Source organism: Phymastichus coffea, unplaced genomic scaffold, assembly GCF_024137745.1.
Source record: "Phymastichus coffea isolate CEN01 unplaced genomic scaffold, Cenicafe_Pcof_1.1 PCOF00146, whole genome shotgun sequence".
NCBI classification, from domain to species: domain Eukaryota; kingdom Metazoa; phylum Arthropoda; class Insecta; order Hymenoptera; family Eulophidae; genus Phymastichus; species Phymastichus coffea.
In genome coordinates, this window is record NW_026706957.1 from 340110 (window position 1) to 354446 (window position 14337).

General features: G+C 32.1%; 4 protein-coding genes and 1 non-coding gene across 5 annotated transcripts; 1 reads left to right on the forward strand and 4 right to left on the reverse strand.

The window, feature by feature from the left end:
• Positions 1-2951: 2951 nt before the first annotated feature.
• LOC131672271 (kelch domain-containing protein 10) lies at positions 2952-5615 on the reverse strand. The gene is made up of 3 exons (XM_058949391.1): positions 4133-5615; positions 3735-4061; positions 2952-3670 (listed from the first exon to the last, which is right to left on the reverse strand). Exons 1-3 carry the CDS (start codon positions 4841-4843, stop codon positions 3497-3499), a joined length of 1212 nt encoding a protein of 403 aa, XP_058805374.1. The 5' UTR covers positions 4844-5615; the 3' UTR covers positions 2952-3496.
• Positions 5616-6713: 1098 nt separating this feature from the next.
• Trnas-uga (transfer RNA serine (anticodon UGA)) lies at positions 6714-6795 on the reverse strand. The gene has a single exon. It is a non-coding gene; the product is annotated as a tRNA-Ser (tRNA).
• Positions 6796-8462: 1667 nt separating this feature from the next.
• Positions 8463-9411, reverse strand: LOC131672247 (protein mago nashi homolog). Its single transcript, XM_058949352.1, has 2 exons — positions 9275-9411; positions 8463-9164 (listed from the first exon to the last, which is right to left on the reverse strand). The coding sequence occupies exon 2, from the start codon at positions 9124-9126 to the stop codon at positions 8686-8688; it is 441 nt and encodes a 146-aa protein (XP_058805335.1). The 5' UTR covers positions 9127-9164; positions 9275-9411; the 3' UTR covers positions 8463-8685.
• A 73-nt stretch (positions 9412-9484) lies between these two features.
• LOC131672222 (synergin gamma-like) lies at positions 9485-12354 on the forward strand. The gene is made up of 5 exons (XM_058949308.1): positions 9485-11372; positions 11442-11599; positions 11679-11820; positions 11890-12032; positions 12103-12354. The coding sequence occupies exons 1-5, from the start codon at positions 9776-9778 to the stop codon at positions 12325-12327; spliced, it is 2265 nt and encodes a 754-aa protein (XP_058805291.1). The 5' UTR covers positions 9485-9775; the 3' UTR covers positions 12328-12354.
• Positions 12355-12714: 360 nt separating this feature from the next.
• On the reverse strand, positions 12715-13854 carry LOC131672223 (transcription elongation factor SPT4). Its single transcript, XM_058949309.1, has 4 exons — positions 13563-13854; positions 13329-13432; positions 13024-13079; positions 12715-12854 (listed from the first exon to the last, which is right to left on the reverse strand). The coding sequence occupies exons 1-4, from the start codon at positions 13623-13625 to the stop codon at positions 12736-12738; spliced, it is 342 nt and encodes a 113-aa protein (XP_058805292.1). The 5' UTR covers positions 13626-13854; the 3' UTR covers positions 12715-12735.
• Positions 13855-14337: the final 483 nt, after the last annotated feature.

Consider the following 14337-nt stretch of genomic DNA (forward strand, 5'->3'; position numbering starts at 1 on the left):
CGCTTCGGTCAATTCTTTTCTTCCTTTTCTTTGTTAAAGACAGACCTTTTCTTCTTAGCTTGTATATATTTTCAAGGATCTACCTTGAAAATTCATGAAACTACTTTTACGTTTCGAGTGAAAAGCTAACCAAGTGTGATTGCTTATCGCGTCTCATTCTGTACGGAAAGTGTTGCCGATTGAGAGCTATTTATATTATGTAATTTATTCCTGGTGGGTCATAGGTTTTTTTTCAATTTTATAATTGATCAGTGGAACGTGTCTGAATAATGTTTCGGGAAAAGAGTCAATGCTTCGCTTTGGGAAGACATTTTTTTGTAACGAAATAGAAATTCTTTCAAGAACATTGACGATACACACACACCCACACGCATACACACACGCGCGCGCGCGTTAAAATTAAAATAAAACGAAAAGATGGAGGGTTAGATTCTCAACAAATAAATAAACGATAAGTTTTCATGTAACACTGTATGAGTTTTTATTAAATATATAAAATATGCTTTGTTTTTCGATGACATTTTTTGTTGGCAAACTAATAAATATTTACGGTATTAATTCACTGAATAAAGGCTTTAAAACATTGACACCATTCTTTCTATTGGATCATATTGCACAATGATGTTTATATATACAGGAAGCTGAGTATTGACGACAATCCAACGATTACTGCCGCAATGAGTTGGTGGCTCAAAAATGGCAATCAGTTATTAATTCAAAAGCTTGAAATTGAGTTTGCATTAAAAATTGATTAAACTTTAAAAAAAAGTTTTCAATATGATAATCAGTGAGAAAACACTTCTAACGTTTTCTTTTTCAGATTATTTTTAAAAGAGAAACATAACGTACTATGTTATATTATTAGATTGTACAATTTCATAAAAATTGAAAAATTAGATAACAAGTTATTCATAGATAACGTTAATTCATGTGTATGCAATCAAACCGTAAAATTAATGTTTTAGTGGCTTCAATCAATCAATTCAAAACAGTAAAACTTATAACAAGTTTTTGTATTTATTTATAAAAAATTTATACGCAAAGAAAAAAGATTATATAAGATACAAATGCTCGCCAGTACGACTCATTGTAATTTCGGAAGAATGATAACATATAATTTTGACGATCATCCGTAAGCGCATACATTTGAATTAATTTGTTACTTTATATTAGCAATGTTTGTCTAAATTTATCCTGTCATGTTTGTAATTATGAATAACATGATTTTAATGCACACTATTACAACTGCTGTCAGACTTCATTAGTGGATTTATCAGCTTTCGTTTTAATACTAAAATTTCATTTTACAGTTACCAATACAACGCATTAACTAATATCATTAGCTATATATCATTTTATCGCTCAAACATCATTGAAAATCGCTAATGAAGCTGCACACACAGATGAATTGTATAACGCGACGTATACTAACTAGGAAAATGTCCAATCTGCAAATCATTGATTTTTTATGGGATGTACATAAAAATATCTTAAAACCCGTAAGAAATAAACTTCCAACTAAATTAAAAGATGATAGTTTTGTTTATATAAAATCATTACGGAATCTGAGTCTAAAAAGAATTGCCACTTAGCTAAGGAAAAAAAATCTTCACTATTCTTTTCCAATTTTAACAATTGCATGTCATTCTTATATCTCTTAGTTCAGAAGCTATTCATCTCAATAAAATTATATTTCAATTGCTCAATTGCATGCAACAAAATAAAATAAAATAAAATAGAACAAAATAAAAACATCGTACGCTAAATTAAAAAGTTGCAATTTCTTGCTTATATACGAAAAGCTTTTTCGACGTTCCAGATAAATGTACAAGTTGCAGATGAGACAATGTCCTTGTAAATCAAGTTTAACCTTTAGAAACATCTGTTCTATGAATATTTTTATATATAATATCTACCACATCTTGATTTTTAAGTAGTCACAGAATTGATTACGTTGTTGAAAATCAATTAACTTTTCTTTTTACATAGTTGCATTCTATACGTTTATAAATTACATAATGATGAATTCTTCGACACTCCATACTCGAGGACTCGATTTACGTACTAACGGAAAAGTAAGCGTATATCAAATCTCGTCTCGTACATGTCGTATCGAAAAATCAAATTAGATACATGTTTAAGTAAGTGATTTAATCCTATGTGGCCTTGTCACCCTCGTTTCTCAGGTGCAAACATCCACACGAGGCTTAGATCACTTTCTCTACAATTTTATACTTTTTAATCGTAAATATTTCTTGGCCTTATCAACGGATATAAATATTTTCGACGTATGATAAACTTTAAAATTCGTGATTGTACATACATTATTGAATAGAATTTATTTTCATAAAGCTTAATATTATCTAAAAGAGAACTTGGAGTTTTTCATATTAATCAATCCACTTTGGTTCGAAGCTATTAGTTGGTTAATTGCAATATTTGTATAATTATCATTTTAGATATGTGCATACACTGGTTATTAATAATTTGACCTGTTATTAAGTAATCCCACTGATTCAAGTTTATTGCAAATAGTTGTGAAAAAAATAGAAAATTGAATATAGAGTAAAGTCGATTACTACCATCTAAAATTTTGTTAATAACAATTAAACCATTGATCAATAATTTGTTAAAAATACTTTTTAAATAAAAGTACTCTTGAAACTAAATAAAAAAATAGATACTGAATGAAATAGATTTTGAAATAACACGTGCTATCGAATTTACTTTTCTACTCTATGACACATTTATTTTGCATAAATTTTTAAATTACATAAGCTATAATATAGAACAAGTTTGCTACGAAAATATTTTTTCAAGTTCATTTCAAATTTTGAAATAAAAGCAAGAATATATCTATTATCAATTAAATAAAATAACTATCAGTACATTTTAGATAAGTTAACATTATTATTGAATAATAAATTATACTAATTTGTAAAGTTATTTTGAAACGACGTCGCATGATGTATGAATGATTTCTAAAAGTAGCATATATACAAAATCAAGAAATGAAAAACAATGAAACTTCAAATCAAGTCTAAAATTAATGAGCTTTTTGTACTTATAAAATGTTTTAAGCTGCAAAAACATAGAAGATATGAATAAAGGATACTCTCACAATTCACTCTAAATTTGCTATTAATTATTCATAAATCATATATCGCTATCATAATAATATATTTACAAATATAAATACGAATAAAGCGGTAATCCGATTTTTTTTCAAATATATATTCGGTGACCAATACAACCGTTTTCGTTCTCAATGTAAAAATTTTTCGAGAACAAACTTACTCAATATCACTGAGATGATTGTAATATTCGTTCACAATCTGTATTTGTTACAGCAATACAAAAATATAAGTAAAATTTTTCATCTCTTTAACAGTTATATCTTTTCAATTATTGATTGGTAACAATAGAATTAAATTTGATAGCACCCAAAAATATAAAGCTATTCTAGGAAAAATCACTTTTGGAAAAACTATACTGTTCAAGATTCATATTCAAACCTCCTAACGAAGTTTAAAGGTATCCCCATGGCTATCAAATCTTCTGATGTTTTGTTTTTTAAGTTTGGACAATAGAAATTCAGTGCTTCCCAACAAATTTCTGAAAGTTTTGGTATAGTTAGCCAAATAGAATGAACTTCGTCTGTTCTTTTCACCTGAAAATTATTTTTGTAATAAATATCTCACAAGTAATCACTTATATTTACTAAGAGTAATTACCTCATTTCCATGTTGAACTATGCCGCCAAATGTGAACATCTGGCCTGCAGGAGTGAGTGTTGTAGAATGAAAGTAAGTGGGCTGAGGTAACATGCATGGTAGTAAACACCTCCATTGTAAGACAGATAAATCTAGCCTCCATATATCTCTGAAAACATGTGTACCATTGTATCCTCCAGATATGACAACCAAAGTTGCACCTGTATTCTCATCGGTATATTGCACTAAACCGTGACATCTTCTTGCTTCTGGATAATGCTTTCCTTTATCACCTTGAGCACGTACTGTCATCCATTTTCTCTGTGAGGTATCAAAGGCTGGTATTTCCTGTAATCCATAGTGAAAATCAATACATCTAAAGATGAATGATTCAAATAAATATAAAAGATGTATCTTACCATAAAACCAAAAGCTTCAAATCCTGTGCCACCACCTAGTACATAAAGAATTTTACCATCAAAAGCCAGTTCATGCCTATATCTGCCTTTTGGCTCACACTGATCTCCTCCACTACATATGTACACAGACTCCCACATTTGACTCCTCATGTCAAATCTATGAATGTCACACGTGTATTCCAAGCCTGTTGTACCACCAACAGTATACAAATATGGTCCATGACAAACCACTGCTTGTCCATATTGTGGCATTGGATAATCACCATTCGCAGGTATCACATGCATCTCTCCGTTATTAACATTACATATGTACACATTGTTGTTGCGATTTTCACCAAAAGGAACTCCAGTACCACCATGAATGAGCAAAAATACTCCTTGAAGCACAACTGCATTGGAAGCCAACTCGTTAGGCATGATCTCTTGGCATGGCAATCTTTTCCATCGCCTAGTGGCAAAGTTAAATTTCCAGAGCTCTTTGAATAAGGGCCTACTGTCGGTCCAACTAAGATTATTTCGCATATCTGGATCATTAGCTTCGATATTGGGATTGAAACCGCCATAGGAGTAAAGATTCCTCTCGTCGCATACTACTCTGTGTCCACTACGTGCCTTGGGCTTCTCTGAACTTTGCACGTCAAGTTTAACGAAAACGAAGCGTTGGAAGGCGTATATGTTGTAGGAATCTTCAATCGTTTCACCTAGATCCATCTTACGCGACGAGAAGAATGCAGCTACGAGAGCCGCGAAGAAGTTTGGAAACAGGGTGATGGATGAAAACACGTTCGGAGCTGCTTGGAGGTTAGAAATAATAGTTGTTACAATGTTCCCCGTCGTTGTCACGGATAATCTCGGAAATATCGAGAGTCCAGCAGTAACGTTGATGATTCGCACATCACGCCGTAGCACATGCACACACCGTTTTCACCCAGCTATTTCGCAATCGCAATTCTGATAGTCTCGCCGCTGCTACTACTATATTGGACTTTACATAAGTGCTACTAAGGGCTGCGTAACTGCTGCTGCACTCTTCTTTTCGCTCTTTTTCTCGGGGCAACAATAATAAAAACGCGTCAGACTACACAACACTGTATCAAACAACGATGCATCCCTGATCCATTACCCATGCATATATATATCTGCGCCAGCGTATGTATGTAGGTCGATAACGAAAGTATCTGCAGCTGATTTTCTGATCGCACCATATGAGTTGCTTAGTGTATTTATAACTGTATTGTATTGTAAGCAATTAATGCTTTACTCGCCTCGCGTTATTGCCTTCGAATATTATATTTACATTGTTGCAACTTACGATAGATATAAACATTGTTGCGCGTCTGGATTTATCATCAAGACTTTTTCAACTCATAATCTTATTGAACTGAAAACATGTATCTGTTCAACGAGATTTTGTCAATATTGCAGAATTATGTTTATTATTGACATTGTTTGCGTAGTATTATCTGTAAAGCTGCGCAAGCTAATGTACAGCTTTTTATCTAATATAATAATGTTAGAAGAATATCTTTTAAAGTTGATACATCAGGTCTACCTTAGGCTACTTGAATGCTTAGTTCATGAATTACTTGTATTATATTTCATTTAACTTTGACTCATTTACTTGTATTATATTTTTTTGCAATAACCATTTGAAAGTTGATAATAATACTCGATTTGACTGAAACTTGGATGACGTCAGAAATGAAATCAAGAGTAGACCGACGACAGCGCTACCTATTCACGATTCTAGAAACATCACAACAGCTGATATGAGTGATATGTATACTAACCAGGAAAGCTGAGAAAAGGCGCTGTTGGAATATGTTGTAATAAACTTGTTATACAGTAGACCGGCATATGAAAAAACAAAAAATTAATTAAACGAATACCACTGTGATTATAGTACCAACTACAATAATTAAAACATTAATATCTGTTATGACAAGCTGCTTCAAAATACAAGCCCAAAATAAATTTTAATAATAACATTTCTCATGTGCATGTTTTATATTTCACAAAATTAAATATTGTTTCTGCTGCTTTGACTTTTATTAAAAATATTTTTTTATTGCCTAGCTCAACAATTGGAATTAGAATTGGAATTGGGTTAAACTAAATGCTGATCTACATTTTCAAGTACTCTATAATTAATTATATTTTTATAAAAGTATGTATGTACAGACGATATAATCGTGAGTAATATGTGATAATAATATGATTATAGGTCAACTGTTTTTAACCACTAAATTCTTACTACCCTGTAATATATTTGAACGAGAATTAAATGATATTATTTATTACAGATTTTTACTATTTTATAACTGCTTAATAAATATAGTTGATTATTACGAAATTATCAATTATTGTAACTGATAAATCGAATGCTTACATGAAAACATTATAAATAATTATAATAATGCCGCATAAAATTTGCTATGGACAGAAAAAATCTATAACGACCTTGAAGGATTTGAAAATTAAAATGGTTGTTAATTAAGCAAATAACTTAAAAATTTTAAAAATGTATTATAGCAGTACGGTCACAAGTCCCACTAGGTAGTGTCAAAATAGAAAAAAAATTCGCTGCGGACAGGATTCGAACCTGTGCGGGTATAACCCAATGGATTTCAAGTCCATCTCCTTAACCGCTCGGACACCGCAGCACATGTTCGCGAGTTTCTTAAGTTGATAGTATATTATATGACAAATCGATAATCTAATCAAAATTCGAGTACTTTGAGTAAACGTTAAATAAACTAATTTTTATCAATGGTCGCGGGAGCGATCTGCGACATGAATGCCGGAGGCGCGGAATACACAATAGCTTCGCTATGGGTTCATAAGTCATACGTTTTTTTTAACATACATATTATGCATTTTATTATGTGTTTAATCTACAAAACTATTCATAGTTAATAAAATAAGTGACTAAACTACTAATTTCGTTATTTACATCGACGATTGTTGATTTTTTTATCGTTCTTATTTCCGAGGTGGTCTAATTTTATTTTCTTCTCCAGCCGTGAAAAATTTATTCAACATTTTTACTGCGCATGCTCGATCATCAAGCACTCGATAATCGATTTCGAGATCTCGATCGATTGTCTGACTTGAAACTACAACCTGCAGACACACGAATTGTTAATCAACCGGCGTTCCGTTTGAGTTACCTCGCCATTACCATCACCATTCGGTTCTTCTGCTTGCAATTATTATTATTGTTATACCAATAATGCAATTTTTCATAGTGGGCGAAATTTGGAATGTGGAGAATATTTCAACATACTACGCGAAGACACTACCCAGATAACACAGTGTGCCAGCATGGTTTAGCACCATGGAGACTATATACAGGAGTTGAAGCACAATGTATAAGCCGTCGGCGTTAGAAAGTGCCCAAAATACTCATCGTGTAACTATTGAAACGGGTGCCATCTTCCGGTGGAGCCGCAAATAATGTTACCGACGGTAGTCGATATGCACGATCAATATTATCGATCAAAATACATATATACCTACATAACATAATATGACTTATTTTTATGTTTACGATGTAACGAGTGTTACAACGAATATCGTACACCCAACGTGAATTGAATCGCGATCCCCCCCCCTAGTTAGGTTGGTAGAGTGCTACTTTCAGTCCGTAACGGTGGTTTTCAGATCGGTCATAGTATAACGCTCGTTCTTAAATTATATAATTAAAACCTAAAATCAAATAATCATGCATCTAAATTCATTGTTCGGAAACAATTAATTTTAAACCTAAAAACAAATTAGTAACGTTTTAGCTTTTTATCGTATCTTAAAACGAATTTTCATTTTTTAATATTCCCGCGGTTTCTTCGTTCCGATGCAACGACGGAATTCTCATACCAACCTAACTGGGGGGGTCGCGATTCAATTCACGTTGGGTGTACCGCTAACCATTTTTCTTTTAGCTTCGCCTGTAGCTGAATACACACACACACACACACACACACACACACACACACACACACACACAGGTGCGCGCGCGCGTATAGAGTTACCTATACTCTACAGCATGGAGACTGTATGCTAACCGCAATCACATTGAAAGATGAATTTGATTTAATTTCTGATCACAATCAACCCATTCCACATCATATGCATTCATATTCTAAATTTATTTTCTAAAACCTTGCGTAGATTATATTGAAATATTCATCAAAATTACCGAATGAAAAGAAAAATCAGCTGAAGAATGATTGCAATATTTGTTTATTCTAGATTTATACCTATAGTAACAATAGAAATATATCTAAATAAATAAATTAAAAACTACTTCTGGAACACAGTTTGTAGTACACAAAAATACAAGAAATCTATTCTCAAATTTTAAATAAAATGAATAAATATAAATATAAATTTAAAAAACTATAACGTTTATATAAGTGAAAATAGAAAGAAATTATGAAAATGCATAAAACATAAATGAATTTCATTGGAAAAATGAATTTAATGTATTTCACAACTTAAATTTATTACATATACTGAAAAGTAAGAATTATCATTAGACCTAGATTAGATAATTATATAGGCTTGATCTTGAAATGAAGCCCAATCAAAGAAAATACAAGACATTTCAAATCTTGAACCAAGTAATAGAAGCATCTAAGTCCTTCAGGATCCCTTGATTGATTGACATCTAGCAACGAACCTGTCTTTGAAGTTGTGAAAGATATGTGCTCATCACCAATAACAATTTCTAGCTCTTGGCGACCAACTCTGTCAGGTTGAGGCCACAGAGAGTCATCTTCTTGCATTATTTCAGAGTCTGTGATGATTCTTTTCAATTCTTCCATAACACATTGGTGCACATAGGCTTCTTTGCGGATCATTGTGTCATTTTTGTAGTTCGAGTTATTGGCATATCTCAATTTACCATCAGGTCTGAATTCAAACTCTAAAAATTCATGGCCAAATTTACCTTTGTGGCCGACGTAGTAACGAATGTAAAAGTCAGTCGGCATATTCTGACGATATTCTAACTACTAAAGGTGGTTTATTTCTAAAATAAATATATTAATATCTTAAACATATGTAAATTAAGTAATAATACTCAGTTTTCAATAAAGAATAACAAATAAAATGATCGTATTATTATTTATTTAACCTCACCTTAACAAATTAGAAAATTCAACTCGGAAAACGCTACCGCCACTCTGGTTGCCACCAGTTAGTCTAAAGGTCCTAACCTACAGCCAAGCGCCCAGCCCCATTTAAGACCAAAATGATAGCAGCTTACTTTCTGTATTGTCCGCTGAACAGAGTAGGCGCTGAAATCAGCGCGGAAAAAATTGACGAAAGTTGCCGTCGTGGGTGTGTGAGTGGGTTGAGTGCGTGTGCGAGTGTCAAATAAAAAATCGTCTGCCATCAATATTGTTGTGAGCGTGCGATAAGAAATGTCAACATATTTCATCCGTTTTCTTGTAGTCTAGTGTTAAATACGTTCATTTTTTTCATCAGTATGGTTGTTATATTTCCGGATAAATACATTCATAATTATCGATTTTTTCATCGAGTGATCGAAAATACTTTATGTGATCGCGAATAAGTAATTTTTAATGAGAAAATATATTGTAAAAGTGTCTTGAGCTGTAAATATATAGATCTACAATAATGAATAAGACGCAAGCTGGCAACGAAAAAAGAATGTCACAGCTTCCTGGCTGGCTATGGCCAAATTCCAATGTTTTATCTCCTCTTTACAAGAGAATTTGGGAAGCTGTCAAAGAAGATAGATGTAAACCTGGTTCTATGCATGGGGAACTTTTAGTTGATACAAATAAAATCTTTCCACTACTGTTAACAAGTCAATTACCTACAGAAGTTCTGGGTTACATTTGGAGTTTAGCCAATCAAAAATATGCTGGACAATTGACAGAACAAGAATTATACATTGTTCTTGCCTTAGTAGCTCTTGCTCAAGCCTCTTACCCATTTAACAGTTTAGAAGTCCTGTATTATATTCGAATACCACCCACTCCAAATTTAAATTTAGCATTAATAGATGCAACAGTAGTAAAAAATGAACCGAAAGTCCATGTTCCATCTTTTGAACCTCCATCTATGAATGCAACACTTACAAATAAGAAGCATGGAAATTCCACAAAATTAACAAATAAAACAGTAACTCCATCTGCAATTGTTGATGGCTCTCTCTATAATCATAATTGTAGTGATTCAAGAGAAGTCAAATTTTCTTCTGATCATTATTCATCATACTCCAATTCGAATACAATTTATGTTGATGAAAGGCCCAATTTTTATAGTCAATCTGATATAAAGTATCAATCTTCATCTTATTCTTCAGATTCAAATGATGATTTTAGTGATTTCCAAAGTGCTCCAATTAGCAATATTTCTAGTATTCCAAGTTTATGGGATTCGAAACAAGGCTCCGCAATTGGAAGTCGTTTAGCTAATCATAATCTTGGTATTAAAAAAGTAAATGACAAAGTGAAAAAGACTGGTATAAGTAAAAATAGTAATAGTTATAATAATAATCAGACTGCTAGTACAACTTCTAATTTTACATCACACAAAGACACACAATCGAACGAGCGTTTATCGGAAATTTTTCCGAAATGTACTATAAAAAATCAGTCTAAAACTGTTATACTCAAAGATACTGCTATTAGAAATGATTCAATTGAAATTATCCAAACAATTACAAAAGAATTTTCAAGTAGCACAGAAAAATCTGCTGTAAATAAAATTAGTCCTCTACAAAAACCAATGCAAATGCAAAATGTTGATCAACTTTTTGTGACACAAATTAAAGATACAAATGAAGATGTGATGCAAACAGATTTGATGAATCTCCAGACAACAGAAGACAAGTACAGTGCACTCAGAGCATTGGTTGAGGAATCTTCCATTAAACTTAGTACAGAACCAAATCTAGATTCATTAGATGTTTCTGAAAGTTTGAATCAAACAGCTGATGAGTTTGGAGATTTTGTTTCTGCAGAGCAACCGGAGCCTGAACCAACAATTTCTGTTCCATTTACTGACCCATCAATCTCTGATATCACTTCTAATACCATTGATTTATTGTGTGATTTTGATTTCAATACAGAGAGCATCATTGGCTCAAATAGCAAATCTAGTCCTTCTTTAATTCAAGAGATTTCAGATGCGTTTAATGCTCTTGCCTTTGAAGAAAGTGTAGATTGTCAAACTGAAGAAAAGTTTGAAGTAGTGATTGAAACAGGTAAATTAAACATAGTATATATATTTTCACTGTTATTTGATAGAATATGAGTTAAACTTTTGTTTTTAGAAAAACCCATACAAAGAGAAGATACCTTGTCAGTTAATAGTATGGAATTGGCAGCACCAGGAGTCATAACTCGTTCTGGGTCTGTACCAAGTTTAGATTTAAAGTCATTTTTACCTTCTAGTCAAGAAGATGAACAACAAATTGAGAATATGCATCAAGTAAAAACATTATTTCACATTGTAGGCCTAAAAATGTCTAAGTATGCATATTATTTGATAAATGTATTTGTATTTATAGATGATCTATTGGGAATGGAAACAGTACATGGAAAGCTGTGTTTTGTTATTGCAAGTTGCTGCAAATATATTTACAAGTATAACATCTGAAATAGTTTTGCGAGAAGTATTAGCCTCAGCACAAGGATACAATTTCCTCTGCAGTAAGAGCGTTAAAGCAGTGTTTAGTTACAACAATTAGTGAACCATTTCATATGACATGATTTTTTCAGATTTAGCGGAAGTAGCAGCTGTTTGTAGAAGAGTAAATTATTCACACAAAGAAATGGATATCAATATAATGGGCTTTGATGACTTGTTGATGGACATTGATAGAATTTGGTCAGAAATGGAACCATTTTACACAAATATTCCAGTAATTCTTGAATTCAGAATAGTTATTAAAATATTATGTAAAATATATATTAATTCTAGAATTTTTTCAGATTGTTACAGAGTTACCAACTTGGCCTTTACACCAAGGTGATGGAGTAACTTGTGCATTATGCTTAACAGTGATAACTAGTGGACGAATCATTTGTAATGATCACAACTACCATGCTACTTGTGCCAATTTATGGCTTCATACTGTTAGCAGTAATTTACCTGCACTTCGTTATCCAATATCATTTTTGCAATCTAGCCTTGCTACAAATACTCATAATTCTTGATTTTTTTATTTCACTATATAAACTGAAATGTGAATGTAAAATTGTTGTATTTTGGAACGAGTAACTTCAAATTCATATTTAGTTACAAATTTACATTTCATTGAGTAGGAATCTCAATAAAATTCACAATTTTATTGTTATTAATATTTATCAAAATTATTATAGTATCTTATATCATAGTAATATTTACATATGAAGTACTTAAACAGAAGTAATTGTTGACTAACAAATGACATAAGTTTTTATCATCAAAATTATAATGAAACCAAAATTAAAATTAAATTGAAAACCTTAAGAGTTTATAATTTTGTTACTAAATAGTTTTAATATAACAAAATTCTAAGACAGCAGCTTGGTAAAATACATCATATTATTAGAGTAAAAAAATATACTAATCTCTCCAAAATATTATCGTTGGCTTGTATCACGTGACCTGTATATTATGCCCCTGCTTTTCATCTCTCTTATAACATTGGCTGGCAAACGTCCTGACACTGATATGGCATATACTCCTTTAGTGAACCGATCTATAAATGAAAAAAGTTAATGAATCTCAGATATTTTAATAAATAATCTTGACAGTAAAAGATTAACAATGAAAAATTTTTGAAATTGTGAAAAATATATGGTTTTATTACTGTACTATGGATTATAAAGTGATATAATAAAACATTCCATTATATGCAAAACACTTACTAATTCTTTGCCATTTGCACACCCAACTATCCTCTGGACTCATTACAGCAATCATTCTATGAAAATGTAAGAAAATATTAACAATTTTATTCCACTTATAAGATGATACTGATAATGATTAGAAAGTATATTACAAATATTTTATTACTTATATATAATGCAACTTTAACAATTGCTCACTATAGTTCTTATATTTTAAAAATTTAAGTAGATTTTAAAGAAAGTATTATCAATCTATTTAAATCAAATAGAGAATAGAAGAAATATGAAATCATCAAAAATATAAATTAAAATAAAAAACATACCCATCAAAATTAGAACTTGTGCAGTCAAATACTTGATCTTTATTATTTTTCATTCCTAGAAAGTCACAATTCTCACAGCCATCCATCTCAAATTGATCAAATGTCTGAAACATTAGTTTCAAATAAATTAGAGAGAATATTGTAAAAAGTATGTTATAAATGATTAACTAAACAAATCTTGGCTCTAACCTACAAAATCAGAAAAAATGAAAGCAAAAATCATTTTTTACTTACTTTAATTAGAGAGCATGATAAACACGCTCGCAAACCTCTCAAGTCCTTTGGCACAGTCTCCATTTTTATTAAAAGTGTACTAAATCTGGTAAATTTTTACTTATAAATAACGTTTGTAAGATATTCAGAATCCAGTCGCATTCATCGTAGCATCAGCACAAGGTTAGGCAATTCTGTCAAAAAGCTTCCAACAGTTGACTTCAGATCTCACAATTTTCGTAAAGCAGGAGCGAAAATTGCGTCAACAGCACGAAGTACTATAGCCACGGTCGCATATGTCCGTACCATGGAGTCAACGAAGCAAATACTTCCAAGTCCCCCAAAGTGCCTTAGAGGGCTACCGCCATCTAGTGGTAACAGCCGGCGCATCGAGTTATCGTCGCGCGCTAGCGCATGGTAACTGGTCGGCGTTATCGCCGGTATAGTATGTATTTATATATAGCTTGTGTTTCAATATAACAATTCATTTTTCGGTATGATTTAAGAGTACAACTCGATTTCTCGAGACACCAGTCTGTTTTCATTATATCTGAAAGAATATTTAAGTGGCATAGAATATCGAACGTATAGATCGTAGGCATCCACTATTAGATACGGCGTTAATTGTTAATTTTGCGAACAAGCACAGATTTTACCCATCGAGCACAACGCACCGAACGCTTGTAATGTGCATACGCGTGCGTGTGAGTGGGTGAGCAGACATGTGTGCGTGTATGTGTATATTGAAGGCGAACCGCTGCTGGTCCTTTCTCTCTGCAGCAGTCGCGAGCGATCG